The sequence below is a fragment of the Cucumis melo genome, chromosome 1 (genome assembly GCF_025177605.1).
Source record: "Cucumis melo cultivar AY chromosome 1, USDA_Cmelo_AY_1.0, whole genome shotgun sequence".
Taxonomy (NCBI): Eukaryota; Viridiplantae; Streptophyta; class Magnoliopsida; order Cucurbitales; family Cucurbitaceae; genus Cucumis; species Cucumis melo.
The window spans coordinates 8,253,577-8,272,504 of NC_066857.1; the positions used below are offsets into that span (position 1 = coordinate 8,253,577).

The window sequence follows — 18,928 nt, forward strand, 5'->3', positions numbered from 1 at the left end:
GCAAACTTATTCCAATGTTATTTTAAGAAATAACAAAAGAGTTAAACTGAGCGAGGATTTTTCATATGCCTGTACGGAAATTGAAACTCCTCGAAGGTTAACGCTACTCCATCCTCAATTCTAATCCTATAAGGTTATAGCCCGAGTAGAGGGCTTGTGAGTGTGTGTAAAATGCATGATGACATATTAAAAAAAGGGAAACTTTCAAAATATGACAAACAGGTAAAATATTTACGGCCCATGTAACAAAGCCTATATAGTTAGCCATTTTCTAAATATTTCATGTTTGCCCTTCCCTTTTATCATCTTTCTTCTCCGTCTTTCTTCACCTCTTTATCTGCGAATTTTATCGTCTTTCTTTCCATCGTCTTTCTTCTTTTCTTCTTCTTTTTTTCCAAACTGTTATTTGGTTCAATATTGTGTATCAAATATAAAAGATCTACTCTTTTCAAATTTTTATTTGGTTGTTCACAAGACCATGTACTAAATATAAATATAAAAGATTTGAAAAAAACATCATTTAGATTTGGAGACCGTGTACAAAAAATAGCAAAATTTAAAAGATCATGTATAAAGAATCTTAAAAAAACCATTTGATTGGAGCAGTCAAATGTAAACGATCGTGTAAAAAAGGAAAATGATCATGTAAAAAATTAAAAATCATGTAGACAAATTTAAAAAATCGTGTACCAAAAGAATTTTAAAAAATCGTTTAGCGAAAGCTAAACGATCGAGTACCAAATTTTAAGCCAAATCTAAACGATCGTGTACCAAATTTTTGAGAAAAAAATCGTTTAGATTTGGGTTTAAATCTAAACAATCGTTTAACCAAATTAAACGATCGTGTACCAAACAATAGCTAAATCTAAACAATCATGTACCAAATATATTACTCACGCGTTGTTGACGGCGTGGTTGACGGGACATTTTTGGTAATTTCCATGGTGGGCTTGTAGGCTTTTTCTATTTTTGGAATTGTTCTATATATTGTAACTATTTTGCCGCTTTGTTATATTTTTTAAAAGACCCTTTAAAAAAATTTACCAATACCATAGTACAAATATTCCATATAAATCAAATAAATAATTAAATGAACCAATGAATTATAATTGAATAAGAATAAAAGATAAAAATGTAATGGCTCGACTCCCTTACACATTTTTCAAATCTCCCCAGTGTAGTCACCAAGCTGTCGCATGCGGAGCGGCCGAAGTCCTCGGTTATTTAATCTTAGTAAATAATAGGTTTGGAGTAGTCACCAATCATATTAAGGTGTGCTTGGTCACAAAAAAAAAAAAAACATTGGTCTACATAAATTCATATTTAGATTCGGGAGTCAGCTGTGTGTAGGGTGCTGTAGGGAAGGTGTTAGCACCCTACAACACTCATAAAAATTGTTACCAAAATTTATCTTTTAAACTAAATTATAGAGGTTCACAAAATAAAGTTTTTTATTTAGTTTTTTTTAAAATGTCCCATGGTTATCAATTCAGATCTAAGAAAAAAGTTAAGCATGAATTGATAATTATGGGTGGCATGAGAGCCATTAAAAAAATGAAATTTATTTTTTTGTTTCAAAAGATGATTTTTTTTATTTACCTCGAGAATACTAAAATATCAAACTTTGATATTTTGATCTCCATTATAGGTGTTTAATGAGAAATTTCATATATCTAAAGAATCAATAAATTCCAAAAAAAATATTACTCAGTCCCATTTTAAAATATAAAATTGTTAATATATTTTGTTTAAAAACAATTTACTAATTAATTTTTTAAAATGAGAAATTTCATGTATTTATGGAATTTAAATCATAAAATCCATAAATGAACATTACTTATTTCTAGTCTCAAATTTTAATATTCATATGGCAAAAACAAATGAATTTTTTCATACATTTTGTAATTATAGAAATTGAAAAATATATAATAATAATAATATTATTAGCAAGTTGGGAAATAAAACAGGCTGGCAAATAATACAGCAAAGAATGCAAGTTGGCAAATAATACGGGTTAGAAATAATATACAGGTTAGGAAATAATATATTGAAAAATAAATACAAAGTGTAATATGCAGGTTGTGAAATAAATTTCAAACTTAACAAACTATTCTGCCTTTCACAAGTCTAATCAATTAATATGAAACATGCAACATATTTAATAAACAATAAACAAAAAATTAACAACATTCAAATTAAAAATTTAAATCAATTAGCTTAAACCTAACAAATTTAAAGCTGAGATTAAACTTCTAGAAACGGCCTTCCTCATACCTTTAAAAACCACTTCAGCAAAGCCTGGTTTTCTGAAAACCACTTCCTTCCTATGGCAATCCATAGATGCATAGTGAGCAAATAAGAAATCCATTCCCAAAATTACATCTAACCTCTGCAACTCTAGTGGTAGCAAGTCCACTAGCAAACTGATACCTTCTACTAAAACTTCACAATTACGTAACACCTCATTAACAAGTAAAACGTCACCAACTGGAGTGTATATAGCTAACCCCTCAGATAAAGGCTTTAGCATCTTATTCAACTTAGTCAGAAATATACTAGAAACATAGGAATGCGTAGCACCTGGATCAAATAAAACATCTGCAGGTACATTACAAATAAGAATCGTACCAGTAATAACGTCTGGTGCGTCCTCCGCTTCTTGTTGAGTCATAGCATAGACTTTTCCCTGTTGCCTCGGTCTTCCAACAACTTCCTTTTGCCTTGCACCACTGGTGCCCTCTGTTGGAACCACTGAAACTCTCGATTGCTAAACTGTCTGGGACCCAACTCCCTGATCTCTCTAAACTGTCATGTTCAACTGCAGACAATCTTTCTTGAAATGTCCTGGCTGTCCGCACTGGTAACATACACCGGCACCTACCAAACACTGACCCCGATGATTCCTGCCACAACTCGTGCATGGTGTTCGCCTGACGGTACTAGCAATGGACTCCTAACCTGGTTGCGATCTTACTGTTGATCTAATGGGTTGACTAGGTATTCTCTGGCTCTGTCTCTGAAAAACACTACCATAACTCACGTTCCTCGATGCTTGGCCTCCAGAGCGATTCTTAAAATCTTGACGGCTTGAAATATTTATCCCAGGCGTGAACCTCCGCTGATCACGGCCTCTAAATCCACTAGCTGTTGAAGTCCCACGACTAAGCTCCACTGCCGATTTCTCTTCTGTTATACTCTGCTCCACACGAAGGGCAGTCTCCACTAACTGAGAGAAATTCGTCCACTTAGCAATGGCTGTAACTGGGGTACGTATTTCAAAACGTAACCCTCTTTCAAACCTTCGGCACCTGTCACTCTCAGAAGCTACAATAACGTCAGCATACCGTGATAGCTCGGTATACTTCCTCTCATACTCAGCCACTGAAAGTGATCCTTATTTCAACCCCAGAAATTCATCCCTCTTGGCTTTGCAGTATGTGCTGGGATAATACTTATCTTCGAATATGCCTCTAAAAGTCTGCCAGTCTAAAGCGCGTGCATCACTGCGTCTTGCTAATATAGATTTCCATCATCCTTCAGCCTCTTTTTGTAACAAAAATGTGGCCAATCTAACCTTTCGCTCCTCAGGACAATTGATCACATCAAAACACTTTTCAAGCATATTCAACCAGTTCTCTGCATCAGCTGGATCTGTGGAACCTTCTAACACTGTAGCCCCTAACTTCTTCAGTCGTTCAATTCCGTATGCCTTTTCTGGATCACTAGGCTCTGCTCTATCTGGCCTTCCTATTTCTTGTGTAGTTCTCCCAAACTGCTCATTTCCTGCCCCACCTCGAACTCCTAGGATACTAGATTCCCCTACAGATGGACCTTGGATAGGACCTTGCATCCCGTCCTGATTCTGCCGGCGTCGTCTACCAGTACGTGGTGGCATGACTCCTATAATATGTCAACACATTAGACATACTATAAATACTTAACTCAAATGCATGATACTAAATGTCTACTCACGTATTAATAATAATTGGACTCACTTCTACCCTTACCTAGACCATACTCCACTAGTTCCCTTTAAGCTAACTTGACTTTCAATTATTTACTTTCCAGTTTCTTCTTAGAGCTAACCGCTCTACCTTAATTCCCATGGAGCAAACTGCTCTGATACCAAGTTGTCACACCCCCTCCCGGACTACCTGCTACCTTAGATCGAAAGATGGCGTGAAGCCGACGAACAACGCTTTTCTGTACCTGTATCTGTCGATTCTGCTTAAAACTTTCATGTGATGAACTTGCCAATCTAGTATATAAACTATTGTACATGCCACAAAACACAGCGGATCCTAAAGACACCTTAATCAAAATATAACCATCAAAATTTACACAACTACAGCTCCTAAAGCTTATACAAACTGTGGAGTATCTATAACATACAAGGGTGTATATACACCATAACACAACAGACTCTATGCCCAACTCAAAACATGTACTGGCAATCGATAATGAAGCTTCCGCAGACTAAGGTAGTCTATCAGGCACCGGGAAGTCGATCTCTACCTGGAAAATGGGTAAAACATTTTGGAAAGGGTGAGCTATGAAGCTCAGTGAGTGACTCAGTTTAAAACTAAGAATTTAAAGATAAGAGCACGTGAAAACTTTACACATATAAATCTGTTTATACAAGTCGCAAATGTAAATGTGTAGTAGTAAGAATAGCTTCCTTAAATACTCAGCATGTTCATCATTGAAATCTAGCAAGACATATCAAGTATATCGAAGCATTTTAACTAACATGACGAATCTATGTTGTGTAGGGTACACCTAGTACAACAACGTTTATAAGCACTACGATGTAGTGGGGCCCGCCCAGCACTCCCATCATCTTTGTCGTAGTGGGGCCCGCCCAGCACTCACGACAGCATCGTTGTTACGGAGTACACTCAACGTCAACAACGAAATCTAACCAGTGTGCACACGGTAATCTCTAGCCTCAGGCTCAAGATCTCAGTCATGTAGTTAATGAAAATTTCATAAATCATTTTTAAATATTAAAACATGCCTGCTTATAAATTTTACACAAAGCTCGAACTTTACTCATCTCTTTTGTGGAAAATTGTAGTTCTTAAAACAAAACTTCATACTAATTCATGCTTTGCTTAAAATATTGTGGTTTAAATACTTTCCAAACATTTAATATCTACGTGCTAGCATAAATTTCTTTAAGAAATCTAGTCTCCAAATGTATACTTGAAAATAGTCATGAAATTCAAATACTTTTCATGGCTTCGTAAATAAACATTTATCGCATTCAATCATAATAACAATTATGGAAAATATTTCAAAGTTGGTTTTGTCACTCACAGTCTTGGGCTAGATCCTTGGTCTATAAGCTCGGTTTAATTCTTCTCGGCCTGCCAACAACCCAACCGAGTATTAAAACTCTAAACATTCTGGTTTCCTAAAGATATACATAACATGTCGCACCAAAGATGACGCTCACGAAAACAAAGCTTAAGAAATAAAATCCTATTTCAACAATTCTCTAAAATTTCCAGATTTCTAACATAAACTTCAAAGAACTATAACTTTCTCAATACTTAACCAAAATGAGTGTTCTTTATATCAAACTCTTCATTTTGAGATCCTCTAAAACTTCCCTGAAGACATATAAATCTGATTCCCCGTGCATAAACACATATAACCCTCAAAACAGAACCACTTCCAGAATCGCGCGCACACGACCTCTTTAACTTGTCCCTATAACTTAACTGATTTTTAGTCGTTTTTGGTTTACCATTTCTTCATGAAAGTTGTAGTACATTGAATAAGCTTTCCAACCATACCAAATAGAGATTCTAACTCTACCGATACACTCTGAAATACAAGAAAAACCAGAGACCTCCTGATTTCGAGTGAAAACCAACTGCCCTGTTTTCTTCATCAAAAAGCACCAAATGAATATCCTAATTTGCTCCAACGTTCTTCATAAAGTTTGTTTAAAAATGAGTTAAATTTCAGTAAATATAAATCTCACCTCTTAATTCCCTTTGAAGAGTTCAAACCGAATTAAAAACCAGTGATGTGCAGAATGAACTAAAATTCAGCCATTGATACACTTTGCTTGAGTTCTCCTCCTCTTCTTTAACCTAAAAATTCTAGTAAAATTTCTCTTCTTCTTCCAAACTCCCTCTTAGAAGTTCTCTGCAAATTGAAGAAGGAAAAAGAAAAAAAATGGAACTTGGATGTCTTCAAAATCTTGGCGGTGAAGGGAAGAGAAGAAGAAGAAGAAAAGAAAAAATGAAATTTTATCCTTTCTTTTCTTTCTTTTCTTTACTTTATTTAATAAAACTATTTAATATATAAATATATATATATATATATATATATATTTACACTTAATTTCCACTTTCTTTTTTTTTTTTTCTTTCCACATTTAAAGAAATTAAACCAAGAAAATATCGGGTTTACAACTTACCTTCCCTCTAGAAAATTTCGTCCTCGAAATTTAGAATGTCCTTAACTGAAAAGTATCGGATATCTCTTCTTCATCTGATATTCTGGTTCCCAAGTTGCCTCCTCCGCTCCATGATGTCTCCACAAAACCTTTATGAGTGGAATCGTTTTGTTTCTCAAAACTTGTTCCTTTCTGTCAAGAATCTGAACTGGTTCTTCAACGTAACTCAAATCTTCTTTTAATTCAACGGGTTGCTCTTGCAACACATGTGATGGATCTGGTATATATTTTCTTAACATGGATACATGGAAAACATCGTATTCGTACAAGTTCTATTGGCAATTCAAGTCTATACGCTGCTGGTCCCACTCGTTCCGTTATCTGATATGGCCCAATATATCTAGGACATAACTTACCTTTTCTTCCGAAACGAATAACACCTCGCCATGGAGATAATTTCAAGAAAACTTGATCTCCAACTTGGAATTCTAGGTTTCTTCGTCGCTTATCCGCATAACCTTTCTGTCGATCTTGGCCTTTTCTCAGATTTTCTCTAATCAACTTAATATTGTTTGTCGTAATTTGAACCAACTCAGGACCTACTAACTTCCGCTCTCCCACTTCATTCCAGCACACAGGAGTTCTGCATGGTCTCCCGTATAAGGCTTCATATGGTGCCATACCGATACTAGACTGATAGTTATTATTATAAGCAAACTCCATAAGTGGCAAGTGGGTATCCCAACTTCCTTTAAGTTGTAGGACACATGCTCTCAACATGTCCTCTAAAGTTTGGATGGTCCTCTCGGACTGACCATCTGTTTGGGGATGAAATGATGTACTAAACTTTAGCCCTGTTCCCATTGCTTTCTGTAAACTAGGCCAAAATTTAGAAGTAAACCTCGGATCCCTATCTGAAACTATGGACACTGGTACTCCATACTGACTCACAATCTTATCAACATATAATCTCGCTAGCTGGTCTAACGTAGATGTCATTTTAATCGGTATAAATCGTGTCGTCTTGGTGAGTCTGTCTACTATTACCCATATACCATCGTCCACTAGATGTACGAGGTAATCCAAATAGAAAATCCATAGTACTATGCTCCCATTTCCACTCTGGCACTGGCAAAGGATTAAGAAATCCTCCTGGCCTCTATCTTACTGGTTTAACCTGTTGACAAATCAAACATCTATCAACATATTCAGCTATCTCTTACTTCATTCCAGACCACCAATAAGTCTTCATTAAAGTTCTGTACATCTTGGTGCTACCTTGATGCATAGCGTAAGCTGAACTGTGAGCTTCTTCTAGAATAGCATTCTTAAGCTCACTGATATTCGGAACACATAATCTTCCTTGTTTAACAATGGCTCCATCTGTTCTCAGCTCAAACTCCACCTCTAAGCCTTTCTTGGATTTCTCAATCTTCTTCTGTAAATTACTGTCTTCTGACTGTCTTCTTACAATCTCAGTTACTAGAGAAGACCGAACCTGAAATTGAGCTAAGAGACTTCCTGAATCCTCTGTAGTTACTACTGCCTTGGAACCTCTTAACTCATTCAACAAAGCTACTCGAATACCACACAAGGCACTCTTCGGAAGTCTTGACTTCCTACTTAATGCATCTGCTACTACGTTGGCCTTACCTGCATGATACTCTATAGTACAATCATAATCTTTAATCAGTTCTAGCCATCGCCTTTGTCTCAGATTTAGCTCTTTTTGATCAAAAATATACTTCAGACTTTTATGATCTGTGAAAATATGGCACTTTTCCCCGAACAAATAGTGTCTCCAGATTTTTAGTGCTAAAACAACTGCTGCTAGCTCAAGATCATGGGTAGGGTAATTACACTCATGCTCCTTCAACTGCCTTGAAGCATAAGCTATTACATTCCCATCTTGCATAAGCACACAACCTAATCCTAGCCTTGAAGCATCACAATAAATCACATAGTCCTTCCCTGTTATAGGAAGTGCCAAAATAGGTGCTGTAACTAGTCTTTTTTCAATTCCTGAAAACTTTGCTCGCATTTATCTGACCACTCAAACTTAACATTCTTCCTCGTCAAAGCGGTCAAAGGCAATGCCAATCGAGAGAAATCCTCAATAAAACGCCTATAGTATCCTGCCAAACCCAGGAAACTACGTACTTCTGTGGCACTAATTGGTCTTTCCCAATTGACAATTGCTTCTACTTTTTGTGGATCGACACTAACTCCTTTTGCTGAAACTACATGCCCCAAAAATACTACTTGTTCCAACCAGAACGAACTCACATTTGCTGAACTTAGCGTATAACTGTTTTTCACGTAGAGTCTGTAGAACAATCCTCAGATGTTCCTCATGAGATTCTCTGTCAACCGAGTAAACTAATATATCATCAATGAACACAATCACAAACTGATCTAAATACCGATGGAAGATCCTGTTCATAAGATCCATGAAAACCGCTGGCGCATTCGTTAAACCGAATGGCATAACTCAAAACTCATAATGCCCATACCTCGTTCTAAATGCTGTCTTAGCAATATCTGATTCTCTAACCTTCAACTGGTGGTATCCTGACCTTAAGTCAATCTTAGAGAACAACGCTGCTCCCTTTAGTTGATCAAATAAGTCATCGATGCGTGGTAAAGGATACTTGTTACGTATTGTAACCTTGTTTAACTGTCTATAGTCAATACATAATTTGAGGGTACCATCTTTCTTTTTCACAAAAAGCACTGGTGCTCCCAACGGCGAAACACTAGGCCTGATGTATCCCTTGTCAACTAATTCTTGTAACTGCATCTTCAATTCTTTTAGCTCGCTTGGAGCCATTCTATACGGGGCCTGTGAAATAGGTGCTGTTCCTGGTAATAATTCAATGGTGAACTCAATCTCTCTATCAGGTGGCAAACCTGACAGATCATCTGGAAATACATCAAGAAACTCTTTCACCACAGGAATGAGATGGGAGAGTTCTGAAAAAATAATATTTAAAGAGAATTTTGGTGAAAATTGGAGTTGGATTTATGAATGGATCAAATATAACTGAAAATTGATTAAGATTTACGAAAAAATGAGTTATATATAGAAAAGAAATGAAAATAACCGCTTCATAGGTTTCGAACTCATAACTTTAGTGCTAGGCGCGCACTCAATTTGACGGAAAAGAAAGGATTTTTCGAAAAGTTGTTATATAATTACAAGATTGCAAATGAAAATATGTGAGAAAAAATAATTTGCAGGCTATGAGATTCGAACACATGACATCAAAGGCACGTGTGAGGAGAAGACGACGCGTGGCATTCGTAAATTGGTTGAAGAGTGGAGAAGGTGTGGGCGTGAAGTTTTTCGAAAATGGGGAATAAAGGAATACGCTCGGCTGGGATTCGAACTCGCGACCATGAGGTGTTTTACGCATGTGGAAGTATTGAATCTTTTTTATTATTTACCAATTGGTCTATAATCTTCGATTTACCCGTTTTTGTTTGTTCAGACCTCATTTTAAGTGTTTTACATTGCATTGGGTTCGTAATAGAGTCTAAATTTTAATTCTGTATAAAATTATAAAAATAATGAATATATGCATGATATAGAGAGAGAGAGCCTAGGCTATCGCGTTTTTGGTAGAGAAAGAAAATGTTGAGAGAAAATATGCTATTGTCATATAATTTTAATTGCATTAAGAGGGAATTACAAATTTTGAAACTTGAGGTTTTTTATTTCGAAAATTTTTAAACGACACCAAAAATTTGTTGATAATTAACGACGCTTTAAATGTGTCAAGAAAAATTAAATAGTGTCAGTATAATTATGTCAATAAATATTTTTCAACGACACAATTGTACCTCACCCTATCTTTTTTATTTTCAACGACACAATATCTTGATTAGTAGTGCCATTAAAACCCATTTTTCTAGTAGCCAAGAGAGAAGAGAAATCAGAGTGGCCAAGATTCTTCGATGACAGTCTTTTAGATTGGTGGGTTCGACGACAGTCCCTTAGACAATCTTTGCTTGTTCGACGAGGTTTGCTTGTTCGAAGGTGGAGATGAGTTACGTTGTTTCCCGTTTTTTTGGTAGGGAGAGAGAGAAAATGTTGAGCAAATTGTAAAACTCTTTTTGAATGTCGCGCGAAGAAGGAATTGGAAAATTTTGAATTTTTGGTTTTTTTATTTCAAAATTTATTTAATGACACAAAGAATTTGTCGTTAATTAACGACACTTTAAATGTGTCAAGAAAAATTAAATTGTGACAATAGAATTGTGTCAATAAATAGTGTGTCACTTCTATTTTCAACGACACATTTTACTCCGACCCTACCCCTCTTTTATTTTTAACGACACAATATTTTGATTGTAGTGTCGTTAAAACCCAAATTTGTACTAGTGTTGACATAGACATAATTCGAGTGATTCGACGGGATCGTTTACAGCCCGATTGTCTTAGTGTTTCCTCTGGGTACACTACAGACCAGTTTGTCCTAGGTGTTCCTTTGGGATCACCGAAGACCAGTTATGTTCCTCCGGGATCACATGTTTCACGTGTTCGGGAACGTGCCAATTCTTGGGTACAACTTTTCAGGACTCTAATAGGAAGTTAACAGGCACCTAGCGGGACTAGTAGTGGGTCCTTGACTGAGTATATCTTTATACTCACTCTTTTTATTTCTATTTTTTAGGTAGAGGCAGAGGTAAGAGCAAAGGCAAGCTGGCGAGCGACCAAAGGTGATCGTGGCGAGCCATAGGGATCTTTTGCTTCCGCTTTATGTCATGGCAGCTTTCAGTATTCACATTTTTTTTTTATTTTAATCTTGTATTTCTATTTGTTTGTTTAAAATTAGATAGGGCCGAGTTAGGATTTTAATTTTTATACTTATCTCTAATCACCTTATTTATGCTTTTAAATGAAAATAGTGAGGTTTATTTTTATTTTTTTTATCTTAATTTTACAAATTTTATTTATCTTTTAAATTAGTAATGCCTTTAACTTAGTATGAGGAGTTGGGTCATTATAGTTGATATCAGAGCCTATGTTTTAGGTTCTGCAGACTGACTTACAATGTAAGTCTTTGTTTCATTTTTACCTCTATGGCTATACGGTGCTTCGTCACTCGCAAGGTATGTTTAAGACTTTGCTAATGTCATGATTATAACCTTGCCTGAATAAAAATAAGTAGTATGAATGTTATGATTATTGTGGTGAAAAGTTTATACTGGTGAAATTAAGGAAAAATGCCACCTCGTAGATGTGCACGTCGAGGGAGTGGTAGGGGAGGCAGAGGAGCTGGACGTATCCAGCCGAAGGAGCAACCTGCTGTGCAGGCAGCCAACCCTACCGCACCTGTCACCCAAATAGATCTAGCCGCGATGGAGCAGCGATACCAGGACATGCTACAGGCTGCTTTAGCACCTTTTCATGCTGTCCAGCAGGCCTTGACCGCCTCTCCTCCAACCCCAGTAGAAGCTCAGCCCGCGCCAGATCAACTGTTGGATGAGGCCAAACATCTGAGAGACTTTAGGAAGTACAATCCTAAAATGTTTGACGGATCCATGGACAACCCCACCAAGGCCCAGATGTGGTTTACCTCTATAGAGAAGATCTTCAAGTACATGAAATGCCCTAATGACCAGAAGGTTCAGTGCGCAGTTTTCTTCCTGAAGGATAGAGGCACCGCGTAGTGGGAGACTATTGAGAGGATGCTGGGTAGAGATGTCAGCAAGATAACCTGGGAGCAGTTGAAGGAGAACTTCTATGCTAAGTTATTTTCTGCCAATGTGAAGTACGCAAAGCAGCAAGAGTTCCTAAACTTGGAGGAAGGCGACATGACGGTGGAGCTGTATAATGCTGAGTTTGACATGTTATCCCGTTTTGCCTCTGATGTTGTGGAGGATGAGAAGGCCAGGACTGAGAAGTTCGTCAGAGGTCTCTAACTAGATCTCCAGGGTATCGTTCGAGCCCTCAGGCCAACTACCCATGCTGATGCTTTACGCCTGGCACTAGACTTGAGTCTGCATGAGAGAGCTGATCCGTCCAAGGCTGTCGGTAGAGGGTCAGCCCTTGGTTAGAAGAGGAAGGTTGAGTCGCAACCTGACTTGACACCGCAGCGAAATCTGAGGTCATGAGGTATCTTCCAGCGGCATCGTTGGGAGCTTGCAGCAGCCGGGAGAACCTTGAGAGAGCTACCTGTTTGTCATAGCTGTGGAAGAGTTTATGGAGGTCGTTGCTTGGCTGGAAGTAGAGTTTGCTTCAGGTGCAGGCAACCAGGGCATACCGCTGACGCTTGTCCTCGGAAATACATTGAGACTACCTCGCACCAGCCTCCCGCTTTCCAACACGGAAGAGTTTTTTCCATTACTCGTTAGGAGGCCGAGCGAGCTAGTATAGTGGTTACAGGTACGCTCCCGATCTTGGGGCACTATGCAGTTGTGTTGTTTGACTCTGGCTCATCCCATTCGTTCATATCCTATGTGTTTGTTCAGCATGTTTGTTTAGAGGTAAAACCGTTGCGTTGTGTTTTGTCTCTTTCTACTCCATCTTGGGAGGTTTTGTTGTCTAAAGAAAAGATAAAGGTATGTTAGATAGAGATAGCGAACCATATGTTAGATGTGACCCTACTAGTGTTAGACATACAGGATTTTGACGTAATCCTAGGCATGGATTGGCTGTATGCTAACCATGCAAGTATAGATTGTATCTGGAACGGAATGAGTGGCAAGAGAGTACCCTGATGTATTACCTGATGAGCTTCCGGGACTTCCACCTCTCAGGGAGATAGACTTTGCCATTGAGTTAGAGCTAGCCACTTCTTTTATCTCGAGGGCTTCTTACAGAATGGCTCTAGCTAAGCTAAAGGAGCTGAAGGTGCAGTTGCAGAAGTTGTTGGACAAAGGTTTCATTCGACCCAGTGTGTCACCTTGGGGAGCACCAGTGTTGTTCGTGAAGAAGAAGGATGGGTCAATGCGCCTTTGCATTGACTATAGAGAGCTGAACAAGGTGACAGTCAAGAACCAGACAGTCAAGAACCACTATCCCTTGCCAAAGATTGATGATTTGTTCGATCAGTTGCAAGGACCACCGTCTTTTCTAAGATCGACCTACGATCAGGCTACCACCAGCTGAGGATCACGGATAGTGATATTCCTAAGACCGCTTTCCATTCCAGATACGGGCATTACGAGTTCATTGTAATGTCCTTTGGTTTGACTAATGCTCCTGTGGTATTCATGGACTTGATGAACAGGGTGTTTAAGGATTTCCTAGACACGTTTGTTATAGTTTTCATTGACGAAATTTTGATTTACTCCAAGACTGAGGCTGAGCATGAGGAGCATTTGCATCATGTTGAGGAGACTCTTTGAGCTAATAAGCTGTATGCCAAGTTCTCTAAGTGTGTGTTCTGGTTGAAGAAGGTGACTTTTCTCAGCCACGTGATTTCCAGTGAGGGAGTTTTTGTGGACCCAGCAAAGATTGAAGCAGTTACCAGTTGGCCTGGACCGTCTACAGTTAGTGAGGTTCCTAGTTTCCTGGGTTTAGTAGGTTACTACAGGAGGTTCATGGAAGACTTCTCTCGTATAGCCAGTCCCTTGACTCAGTTGACCAGGAAGGGGACTCTTTTTGTTTGGAGCCCAGCTTGTGAGAGTAGCTTCCAGGAGCTTAAGCAGAAGCTTGTGTCTCTACCAGTCTTACAGTGCTAGATGGATCTGGAAGTTTCGTGATCTACAGTGATGTCTCAAAGAAAGGACTGGGTTGTGTTTTGATGCAACAAGGTAAGGTAGTTGCTTATGCCTCCCGTCAGTGAAAGAGTCATGAGCAGAACTATCTTACCCATCACATAGAGTTCGCAACAGTGGTTTTTGCACTGAAGATATAGAGACACTACCTGTACGGTGAGAAGATACAAATTTTCACTGACCATAAGAGCCTAAAGTACTTCTTCAGCCAGAAGGAGTTGAACATGAGAAAGAGAAGATGGCTTGAGTTGGTGAAGGATTATGACTGCGAGATTCTGTATCACCCAGGTAAGGCAAATGTAGTAGCTGATGCGCGGAGTAGAAAGGTTGCACATCCAAGTAGCGCTTATCACCAAGCAAGCTCATTTGCTCAGGGACTTTGAGAGAGCCAAGATTGCAGTCTCAGTAGGGGAAGTTACCTCACAGTTGACTCAGTTGTCATTGCAGCCGACCTTGAGGCAGAGGATTATTGTTGCTCAGATAAATGATCCTTATATGGTAGAGAAGCGTCGTTTGCTAGAGGCAGGGCAAGGTGAGGATTTCTCCATATCCTCTGATGATGGCCTTACATTTGATAGGCGTTTGTGCGTGCCAGAAGACAGTGCAGTCAAGGCAGAGCTTTTGACAGAGGCTCACAGTTCTCCATTTACTATGCACCCTGGAAGTACGAAGATGTACCAGGACCTGAAACGTGTCTATTGGTGGAGAGATATGAAGAGAGAAGTGGCAGACTTCGTTAGTAGGTGCTTGGTATGTCAACAGGTAAAGGCACCAAGGTAGAAGCCAGCCGGGTTGTTGCAACCCTTGAGTGTACCAGGGTGGAAATGGAGAGCATTTCGATGGACTTCATTACAGGACTGCCCATGACTCTAAAGGGCTATACAATCATTTGGGTTATTGTTGACAAACTCACGAAGTCAACTCACTTTGTTCCTGGGAAATCCACTTACACTGCCAGTAAGTGGGGACAGTTATATATGACCGAATAGTGAGACTACATGGAGTACCTGTATCCATCGCTTCTGACAGAGATGCTCGTTACACATCGAAGTTCTGAAAAGGACTTCAGCTTGCTTTGGGCACGAGGTTAGACTTTAGCACAGCTTTTCATCCTCAGACTGATCTTCAAACAAAAAGGTTGAACCAGATTTTGGAGGACATGCTGCGAGCTTGTGTGCTAGAGTTTTCAGGGAGTTGGGACTCCCATTTTCATTTGATGGAGTTCACCTATAATAACAGTCATCAGCCCACCATTGGCATGGCGCCATTTGAAACTCTGTATGACAACTGTTGTATATCTCCTGTTTGTTGGGGAGAGGTCGGTAAGCAGAGACTGCTAGACCCTGAGTTAGTGCAGACCACCAATGAAGCCATACAGAAGATTAGAGCTCGTATGTTGACAGCACACAGCAGACAGAAGAGTTATGCTGATGTACGACATAAGGATCTCGAGTTTGATGTGGGAGACATGGTTTTTCTGAAGGTAGCACCTATGAAGGGTGTTCTGAGGTTCGAGAAGAAGGGGAAGCTAAGTCCACGTTTTGTAGGGCCATTTGAGATACTGGAAAGGATTGGCCCTGTGGCTTATCGTTTGGCGTTGCCCCCATCATTTTCTGCAGTGCATGACGTATTCCATGTCTTCATGCTGAGGAAGTATGTCCAGACCCGACGCATGTAGTTGACTTTGAGCCATTGCAAATTAATGAGAACTTGAGCTACGACGAGCAGCCTGTTGAGATTTTGGCAAAGGAGGTCAAGATGCTCCGTAATCGAGGAATTACGCTGGTCAAAGTTCTTTGGCGAAACCACGGAGTGGAAGAGGCCACTTGGGAGAGAGAAGACGACATGAGAGCTCAGTACCCCGAGCTGTTCGAGGAATAGAGCTTTCGAGGACGAAAGTTTCTCAAAGGACGGAAAATTGTAACGCCCCAAAATTTAAGGTAACTTTAATTATCTTAAGTTTAAATCGTTGTAATTTTGGGTGTTACTTTGTTGCTTTAATTTGATTTTTTTGAAGATTGGATCTTATTGGAAAATATCCAATTGTTGTGTTTGTGGAAAGTTGCTTAGTTGTGTTGGAGAAGTTTTTGGAGAGAGAGAATGAAATTTAAAATAATAATTATATAATGAAAAATATAATTATTATTTGGTAAAAGATAATTGTGTTTTATTTCGGAAAAGATAAAAAGAAGATAAAAGGGAGATTTGGTGAGATTTAAATTAGGAGAGAGAAGATTTGTTTGTTTTGAAATAAAATAAGGAAAAGGAAAGAAAAAATAATATTGGTTTATTAATTGTGTTTCAATAGGCATTGTGCCCGTGCACAAAGGAAACCCTAATTTTTTTTGAGAAACCTTAAACTCCGCTGCCACTCCACCGCTGTTGTCGGCCGCCGCATCCTTCCTTGCACCGTCCTCCATTTGCAGCTCCAAGCTGAAGCAACGTCGTCCGAGTCGGTTTGTCGTCGTCTGTGCCGTCCCATCGCTCGCCGTCGCAAGGCAAGTCGACAGTCGTCGTCTTCAGCTACATCGATTCGCAATCCGCAGCCCGCTTTTTGTCGTTCGTCTCCGTCCTGTCTCCGTCGTCCATCTCCGTCGCTGAGTCGTCGACCATCGGTAGCCGCCATCTGACGTCCTTTGTCTGCCGCGACTTACCTGTAGAAAAACCCAGAAACCCGAGCCGCGCTGCCTCTAGTCGTCCGTGCGCCTCTATAAGCTGCACGTGCGTCCCTGCAAGTCGCGCACGAGGAAGCCGAGCCATTCCCTCAGCCGAATGCGTACGAGCTGTGCGCGTTTCCCCAAGCCGTGTGTGTTTGCCCGAGTCGAACTCTCTACTTCCAGCCGAGCTGTCAACCATTTTGATCCGCCAAGCCTATTTTTGGTTCTTTTACCACCTATTTTTGGTAAGTTGATTGGGTTTTTTGGCATACCCAACAAAGATTTAATTTTTGGACCTAAATAATTTAATTTGGATTAAATTAAATTATTTCTCTAAAAGGACAGTTGGACCAAGTATTTTGGAGCGTGGGATTTCTCTACTTAAGGGCTAAGTTATTGCAACTTCGACCTCGGGTAAGTTATTTCAACTGAATTCTTAGGTCCTTGGTCGTTTGATGGTTAAGTTATGTAAATTGGTGTTTTATAACTAGTTAGGACTTCGCAGCTTTTGGAAAGCATGATTTTACTGTTAAAATTCGATTGAGCAAATCTCTAGGTAAGAGATTCTACTACTAGACCTACGAGTGGAATTAAGAGATCCCATATATTTTTAGTTGTGCATATTGACAACTAGATTGCATAACGGCATGGCAATTAATGATGATATGATATGACATGACGATATGATATGACATAATGATATGATATGACTTGATGATGTGATGATGATATGTTACGTACATGTTATGGTTAGGGTGTTAGCTCATCCTATTAGAGTCGTACCTGCATGAGTGTCCTTCAGGATCACCATCTTTTTAGGACTGCGTAGTCCGACGGGACCGCCAGTCTGGAATTGACATAGACATGGTTTGAGTGATTCGACGGGATCGCTCGCAGCTCGATTGTCTTAGTGTTTCCTCCAGGTACACTACAAACCAGTTTGTCCTAGGTGTTCCTTTGGGATCACTGAAGACAAGTTATGTTCTCCGTGATCACATAACTTTTCAGGACTTGGGTACGACTTTTCCTTATACGTGATCGGGAACGTGCCAGTTCTTGGGTACCACTTTTCAGGACTCTAATAGGAAGGTAACAGGTACCTATCGGGACTATTAGTGGGTCCCTTACTGAATATATCCTTATACTCACTCTTTCTATTTCTATTTTTCAGGTAGAGGCAGAGGTAAGAGCAAAGGCAAACCGACGAGCGACCAGAAGTAACCGTGGCGAGCCATAGGGAACTTTTGCTTCCGCTTTATTTCATGACGACTTTTAGTATTCACATTTTTTTATTTATTTTAATTATATTCTTATTTATTTCTTTAAAATTAGATAGGGACCGAGATAGGATTTTAATCTTTATACTTATCTCTAATCACTTTGTTTATGCTTTTAAATGAAAATAGTGAGGTTTTGTTTTATTTTTTTATCTTAATTTTACAAATTTTATTTATCTTTTCTCAACGTAACAGTTTATCAAAGAATGAACCAATTGTAGACATTTCCTAAAATTTAAGAAGGGAAAGACTGGCAAGTTTCGAGATCTTTTTTTCCTGGAGCGTCCATAGAATTTCAATAAGTTCCATATAGGATGGGTGTAACAGCATTTCACACTCAATTTATTTTACAATGTTTTAGCATAGAAAATAAAGATAAATTTGATATAGTCTCAATTTATTTTACTGTTTTAATGTCCTCCCCCTTCCTTTTTTCCTCACCAACTTAATAGTCTCAATTTATGCCAACGAAAGGTAACTTTACTCATTTCTTATTTTGCACAAACGTTTAAACAATAACGTCGACAGTAAAAATTATAGTTTAAATATACACCATTCTTTACCAACACACGAGAAAACAACTTTTTTCTTTGCACATACCCTATGTGTATATATTCACTATTTCTATCACGTCCCAATCAATACCAATACAAGACAAAAGGTATAAAGCCTCATATTCTTGTCTCTTCCTTTGTGTTTCAACCAACGCCTTAAAAATGGGCTCATCTCCAACACTTGCACTATCTTTGCTAATTTTCTTTTTATGTAACTTACGTGCAATTCAAGGATCGATCTTCATCCAACCAGTAACTACAGTTGTAATCGTCAACCAAATTGAATATGGCATTCCTGTC

The 18,928-nt window shown here is 38.9% G+C and overlaps 1 protein-coding gene across 1 annotated transcript; it reads left to right on the forward strand.

Annotated features, from left to right (window-relative positions):
• The first annotated feature begins 11,641 nt into the window (after positions 1–11,641).
• Positions 11,642–15,480, forward strand: LOC127148317 (uncharacterized). The gene is made up of 8 exons (XM_051081811.1): positions 11,642–11,866; positions 12,191–12,332; positions 13,120–13,299; positions 13,473–13,594; positions 13,817–13,959; positions 14,515–14,777; positions 14,903–15,097; positions 15,380–15,480. The coding sequence occupies exons 1-8, from the start codon at positions 11,642–11,644 to the stop codon at positions 15,478–15,480; spliced, it is 1,371 nt and encodes a 456-aa protein (XP_050937768.1).
• Positions 15,481–18,928: the final 3,448 nt, after the last annotated feature.